This window comes from Notothenia rossii (assembly GCF_949606895.1).
Source record: "Notothenia rossii genome assembly, chromosome: 6".
Taxonomy (NCBI): domain Eukaryota; kingdom Metazoa; phylum Chordata; class Actinopteri; order Perciformes; family Nototheniidae; genus Notothenia; species Notothenia rossii.
Genome location: NC_136909.1, coordinates 83,371,359 through 83,378,858, shown reverse-complemented (window position 1 = coordinate 83,378,858; position 7,500 = coordinate 83,371,359). Strand labels below are relative to the sequence as shown.

The 7,500-nt window shown below is 40.2% G+C and overlaps 1 protein-coding gene across 1 annotated transcript in view; it reads left to right on the top strand.

Annotated features, from left to right (window-relative positions):
• LOC307044667 (echinoderm microtubule-associated protein-like 6) overlaps positions 1-7,500 on the top strand; it is a 52,632-nt gene that overhangs the window by 37,672 nt on the left and 7,460 nt on the right. Inside the window, 9 exon segments of the mRNA XM_079689978.1 lie at positions 611-692; positions 781-783; positions 785-911; positions 2,599-2,697; positions 3,643-3,663; positions 4,079-4,252; positions 5,512-5,720; positions 6,887-7,044; positions 7,329-7,443. Of these exon segments, the coding sequence (XP_079546104.1) occupies positions 611-692; positions 781-783; positions 785-911; positions 2,599-2,697; positions 3,643-3,663; positions 4,079-4,252; positions 5,512-5,720; positions 6,887-7,044; positions 7,329-7,443 (988 nt within the window).

Genomic DNA, 7,500 nt, shown 5'->3' with positions numbered 1-7,500 from the left:
AGACCTTGTGTGTTTGCAGCCTAAAGTCTTGTTTTTGTCCCTTGTGGTACCCTTACTTCCTAAGTGTTGCTCTCTCTGGGAGTAACTCTTAATATCTGTGTTGTGTTTTCACTTGCTTTCCCCTGGAGGCAGGGCATTGTCAAGTGAGTATGAGCGGATACTGATGTTAATATTTAACACATCACTTTAGAAATTCTGATCAATTTCAATAAATGAATACAAAAGTACTGAATTCATTTCAAAAGTAGTCCAAAACAAATGAAGAAAAGTATTAAATATTCACATAAATAACATTTTAAAGCTGAGTTTATTTATTTTTAATAATCTTGATTTTGTATTAAACATATTTGCCGTTTCTTACGTATAATAAAATGAACCCTCAGATTGCATGTTATCATGAAAGCAAGCACCTGTAGCATGGTAGCATTTTGTTCGCATGTAGGTAGCATTTTGTTAGCATGTAGCTAGCACACAGGTGGTCATATTATCTTTAAGTGTGTGGGTGTGTGTGTTGGCATTACCTCAAGCTGTCTGTTCCTACACCTGTCTTTGTCTAAGTTTAAATAATAATGGATGTATTAATGATTTAACACCCTGATTGGTCCTCCAGGCCTCCAGTGAGTCGAGCGGCACCGCAGCCAGAAAAACTGCAGAAGAAGAACAACGTGTCTAAGAAGAAGAGACTAGTGGAGGTCAGTCTGTCTTCCCTCTTTCTCTTATTCATTATTAATTGTATTATTCTTTCCAATGTTTGCTGATAGCGATTGAACTCTGTTGCAGGACCCTGGTTTTGGAGCACGTGTTTGGTTTTCGAGGATTCGATTGTCGTAATAACCTTCACTACCTGAACGACGGCACAGACATCGTTTATCACACGGCCGCCACCGCCATCGTGCACAGCCTCAGCACCGGTAACACACTCACTGTGAACGCTTTAACCTTTAACCCCATGTGACACCAGATAGTTTAATTAAATAACATTAAAGATCATCTTTCAGGTTCATATCAGTATGTAGTGTCTCTACTTTAAAGAGTCCTCTCCTGCTGATGTTCAGGTGTATATCAGTATGTAGTGTCTCTACTTTAAAGAGTCCTCTCCTGCTGATGTTCAGGTGTATATCAGTATGTAGTGTCTTTACTTTAAAGAGTCCTCTCCTGCTGATGTTCAGGTGTATATCAGTATGTAGTGTCTTTACTTTAAAGAGTCCTCTCCTGCTGATGTTCAGGTGTATATCAGTATGTAGTGTCTCTACTTTAAAGAGTCCTCTCCTGCTGATGTTCAGGTGTATATCAGTATGTAGTGTCTTTACTTTAAAGAGTCCTCTCCTGCTGATGTTCAGGTGTATATCAGTATGTAGTGTCTCTACTTTAAAGAGTCCTCTCCTGCTGATGTTCAGGTGTTTATCAGTATGTAGTGTCTCTAATTTAAAGAGTCCTCTCCTGCTGATGTTCAGGTGTTTATCAGTATGTAGTGTCTCTACTTTAAAGAGTCCTCTCCTGCTGATGTTCAGGTGTATATCAGTATGTAGTGCCTCTACTTTAAAGAGTCCTCTCCTGCTGATGTTCAGGTGTATATCAGTATGTAGTGTCTCTACTTTAAAGAGTCCTCTCCTGCTGATGTTCAGGTGTATATCAGTATATAGTGTCTCTACTTTAAAGAGTCCTCTCCTGCTGATGTTCAGGTGTATATCAGTATGTAGTGTCTCTACTTTAAAGAGTCCTCTCCTGCTGATGTTCAGGTGTATATCAGTATGTAGTGTCTCTACTTTAAAGATTCCTCTCCTGCTGATGTTCAGGTGTATATCAGTATGTAGTGTCTCTACTTTAAAGAGTCCTCTCCTGCTGATGTTCAGGTATATATCAGTATGTAGTGTCTCTACTTTAAAGAGTCCTCTCCTGCTGATGTTCAGGTGTATATCAGTATGTAGTGTCTCTACTTTAAAGAGTCCTCTCCTGCTGATGTTCAGGTGTATATCAATCTTTTTTTTTTTAACAATGACGGAAAAATCTGAAAGCAGTCCGTCCCTTTGACAGATTAGAACACACTCGGAAGAGCGCAAAAGTTTCCCCGCAGCGAGGCTCCGATGTTTTGCCGTGTTATGCATGCCCGCCGAAAAGGAAATGATACCGTTTCCAAACCGTACTTTGCCGTACAAATCATTGAAATGTCTGAGTTTTGGCTTTACGCTGTGCGTGCTCCCGCGGGGTGCAGTGGGCTTGCATAACACGGCGTTGACAGTTCACGAACGTGCTCTCCCCCCCCCCCCCCCCCCTCGTCAGAGTTGTGTAAAGGCCGACGGGTAATACTGGAATTTTGACGTAAATGTTACGATCCTGTCCGTCAAAAAAATCTAGCGCAACCTCTGGTCCCTTCCCTTAACCTATCACGTACAATGTGTTGGAGCGCGAGCCAATAGGCCCCTTTCAAGTTGCCCGGTAACAGAAATGGTTGCTGGGAATCAAACCTGCAACCTCCCACTGCTCCTAGTACTAGGATGGGTTAAATACAGAGGTCAGCTTTCACTGTGTGCATCCTGTGAGACAATTATAGAGGGTTTCTTCATCAGAGTGAAGTTTGAGTGTCTTCTTGTGCTGCAGGAACTCAGAGCTTCTACCTGGAGCACACTGACGACATCCTCTCTCTGACCGCCAACCAGCACCCCAAGTACAAGAACGTCATCGCCAGCGGACAGATCGGTACACTGTGTGTGTGTGTGTGTGTGTGTGTGTGTGTGTGTGTGTGTGTGTGTGTGTGTGTGTGTGTGTGTGTGTGTGTGTGTGTGTGTGTGTGTGTGTGTGTGTGTGTGTGTGTGTGTGTGTGTGTGTGTGTGTGTGTGTGTGTGTGTGTGTGTGTGTGTGTGTGTGTGTGTGTGTGTGTGTGTGTGTGTGTGTGTGTGTGTGCATTTCATGTTTTTCTCTCCTCTGCTTCATGTGTAACCTGCTTGCTTCACTTGTTTTCAACTATGAGAATGAATACTAACTCTGAATTTAAAAGTACAAACTATAATCAGTGTGTAGGGGAGTGTCTTAAAATTGTTTCTTGCGAAGATACAGTATGAATGTAATTTCTCAATTTGCCGAACAGTAGGGTTCTACTTTTCGTCTCCTTAACTTGTGAGATTTATTGTATTAAAAACATTTAGTTCTGGAGAAATATTTAGATAACGTACCAATACAACACTACAAACGTATGTAAAAAATTAGGTCAATTTGAAGTATTAAAAGATTCGAAATGTTATACCATTATATTATATCATTTAATTATTATTTCTCATGCATTAATATAAAAGCAGGACTAAAAAACATAACAACATAGATAACGCCCTCTTGGACGGTCCATTGTGTCGATTGGCACCAAGCAGAAATAAAAATGACATTAAATAAACCATTTTGCAAAACATTTGTTAAATGCATCACGTTTTTTAGTAGTAAGAAAAATAGCAATTTAGAAGGCTGAAGAAATATTTTAAATACTGCCTCAAATAAACAAACGTGGTTAAAAAACATAATCTACTTTTAGCAGAATAAATAATAGTTTCTATCTCTCTTTACTAACCTCTCACGTCAGGTTTTTATCTGTTTTTTGTTTTGTTTTCTGTTCATGTGTGTATGTTATGTCCCGTCGCTCTCACAACACCTCAGGCGACATCAGTGAAGTGCCAGGTAAACAAATCCAACGCACCCCGCCTCTCCCTCCACCATAGCCCCTTAAAACCCAAAGACCCCAGACAACAAAAAATGTATCCACAATTTGTCATTAAACTTTGGTATACATTTTCGGTTTACATCAATGATGCTTGGTGCTCAAATGTAAACGTTTATCAAATCGAACATTTTTTTATGTGACATTATCTGAACAGAGAATTCCCCGATGTTGTTTGTTTATTCCTCCGCAAATTAAAAAAGCACACCCCAGGAAGTCACGACTACTGTTTTGTTTTTGTCTTGTTTTTGTTGTGTAGCATACGTTTTCTTCACTGCACCCCTCTTATAGAATGCCGTTAAACCAAAGTTAAATAAATACATAAATAATGAAATGAATACATTCTCTGTGTTTCCTGTTGTGATTTCTACACAGGTACGACCCCTTCGATCCACGTGTGGGACGCGATGAGCAAACAGACGCTGTCCATCCTGCGCTGTCCGCACACTAAAGGCGTCGGCTACGTGAACTTCAGCGCCACGGGGAAGCTGCTGCTGTCCGTCGGGGTGGAGCCTGAACACACCATCACCGTGTGGAGGTGGCAGGAAGGTAGGTGGAGCCTGAACACACCATCACCGTGTGGAGGTGGCAGGAAGGTAGGTGGAGCCTGAACACACCATCACCGTGTGGAGGTGGCAGGAAGGTAGGTGTAGCCTGAACACACCATCACCGTGTGGCGCTGGCAGGAAGGTCAGAGAGGGCCATACATTTGTTAAATACTCACATACAGGAAGTACTCCTCAGATCCATAACTCAACGGAAACTCCCGCATTTTTTTCTCATATTTTTACTAACATATCTTTCTTAACATTTCTTGGAACATTTTTGAACATGCACAAACTTTTATTATTTTACATATTTATATTATAAATAAGTTAAAGTTATCTCTGCCCAATATGAAAATGTACCTCTCAGTGTGTCTTTTAATGAAAGTATAATTAAAACCTTTATATAATATACGTTTAGGTGTCATTTTTTTTTAAAAATCCAAAATATTTGTGATTTTTTTTTTTACAATTTTCTGACTTTATTTTTTAAATCGAGTTTTTCAGAATTTCTTTTCTTAACAATTCTTGAGCAAATGTTTGGACCTGCACAAACTATTATTTTACATATTTTCAGGACATAAACAAAAAAAGAAAGTCAGAAATATATGTTAAAAAATTCTAAAATCCCCCAAAATATGAGAGATGACGTCATTATAAAATGTATAGTTTGAACTTACACCTCCTTGTGTCTTTTTATTAAAGTATAATTAAATCACGTGTGTCTCTCTGAAATATATGCAAAAATGTCTAAAATCCGTATCAAAATATATTAAAAAATATGAGAGAAGTAGGAGCCATGAAACATGTACAGCGATGCGTTTGGTTTTAATATAAGATATTTGTTTGGTCACGATTGATTGGTTGGCTTGGATCACATGGATATGGGCGGCACTCGTTATAATCCTGTTCACGTGCGTGAGGTGTGTGTGTGGAAGAGAGGGTGACACAGGGCCGACTGTTGAACGCAAGAATTATGATTGCTTTGATCATTATTATTACAATGTCTACGTTTGATCACCGCGTATTTTACTACATTACAATTCAACAGAGTTTGGATCTCAGCAAGTGCTCTTTTTTAGCGTGTCACACAACATCAAACAGGCCCGGCCTCAGCCTCCCAGCGACTTTGTTTGTTTCTGCTGTCGCTATAAGAGATGACTTCATTATTAAATAAGTTCAAGTTCTTTCTTCCCAGTTTGAACCTAGACCTGTTTGTGTGCCTTTCCTTAACGTATCATTAACCAATATGTCTCTCTGCAGGATCCAAGGTGTGCAGTAAGGCCGGACACCCCGACCGGATCTTCGTGGTGGAGTTTCGCCCGGACTCAGACTCGCAGTTCGTGTCGGTGGGAATCAAACACGTGAAGTTCTGGACGCTGGCGGGCGGCGCTCTGATGTACAGGAAGGGCGTAGTGGGCACGGTGGAGGACGCACGCATGCAGACCATGCTGTCCGTCGCATTCGGGGCTGTGAGTCAGATAAAGACCTGTTGCTGTTGTTGTTTAATTAAACCACAACTGTCCAAATCAAATGTTATGAGCATCGTAAACCAGGAAGTATTCTCTATTCATAAAAGCAACTTGCTGAGAAAAAGGTGAACTACACTTTATTCTAAATAAATCACGAATTCAATGCAAAAGGTTTAACATTAGTTCAAATCATCATTTTATTTTTGAAAATGTCAAAAATGTGTTAAAGATTGCAGATAAATAAGTGAACATTTGTCATAAATGTCCAAAACAATGTCCAAGAAATCTGTGAAAAGTTCCTACAAATATTTGGTCATTATGTTTTTAAAATAAAGTTTAAAGGTGTCAAAGAAATGTGTGAAAAATGTAGGGTCGCCGGTTCAAGTCCCCGACCAGACCTAAATATGGAGAGTCGACTGCTACTTGGAGAGGTCCCAGTTCACCTCCTGCCCTGCCGTGGTGCCCCTGAGCAAGGCACCGGACATTCATCCTTCCATCATCCAAACTTGATATCAGTGGAATTGTCACTACATGTGATTTTTTTTTTTTAAATGGCCGATAAATAGGTGTATAAATAAATGAAAAAATAAATATACCAGATATTATATGAATGCAAGGTTAGTTATAGAAGTGCAAAATCTATGTGACAAATGTCTTAAGTCCTAGAAAGACAAGGTAAACTTACTCTGTGCAAAAATATATATAAAAATCGGCGAAAACTAGAAGGTACCATGGGGTCAGATTAGAATTTTCCAAAGGAGGGTTCATTTAGCAGGACACATTTAAAATAACTAAAGGACAAGTTAGACAAGAAAGTAGAAAGAAAGGGAGGTGATGGAAAACTATTTCTGCTAAACAGTGAGCAATGATTGAGTCTGACCTCAACATTTCAGAAGTGTGTATCTCACACTGCACTGTCACTTTCATTCATGTGTCGTTGCTTTTAAAGGAGTGTTTTTTAATGTCAATTCATTATATGTTTCTTTCATGTTTGTAAAGCACTTTGAATTGCCTTGTGTTGAAATGTGCTATATAAATAAAGGTGCCTTGCCTTGCCTTAAGAAAATAGTTTAGAATGCCTTGTATTGAAGTGAAATCAATCATAAAAATGTCCTCAAATTGTCTAAGAATTGTGTTACAAATATATATTTGTTTTGTGTTTGTAGAATAACTTGACGTTCACTGGAGCGATTAACGGGGACGTGTACGTGTGGCGGGATCACTTCCTGCTGCGCGTGGTGGCGAAGGCTCACACAGGACCGGTGTTCACCATGTACACCACGCTGAGGGACGGACTCATCGTCACCGGGGGCAAGGAGAGGCCGTGAGACACACACACACACACACACACACACACACACACACACACACACACACACACACACACACACACACACACACACACACACAGAAAATGAACCGAAAACACAATTTTAACAAAGAAAATCTCTCAAAACTGATTTATTCTGTAGATTTTTTTACCTGAGACTACAGTAAGCATCATTTTATTTATAATAATCTGTGTGTGTGTGTGTGTGTGTGTGTGTGTGTGTGTGTGTGTGTGTGTGTGTGTGTGTGTGTGTGTGTGTGTGTGTGTGTGTGTGTCAGGACTAAGGAGGGGGGTGCAGTGAAGCTCTGGGATCAGGAGATGAAGCGCTGTCGAGCGTTCCAGCTGGAGACGGGGCAGCAGGTGGAGTGTGTGCGCTCCGTCTGCAGAGGGAAGGTCAGGACTCATTATTTCATATTTAAAATCTTCATCATCTCCCCTCTTCCTCTTCGC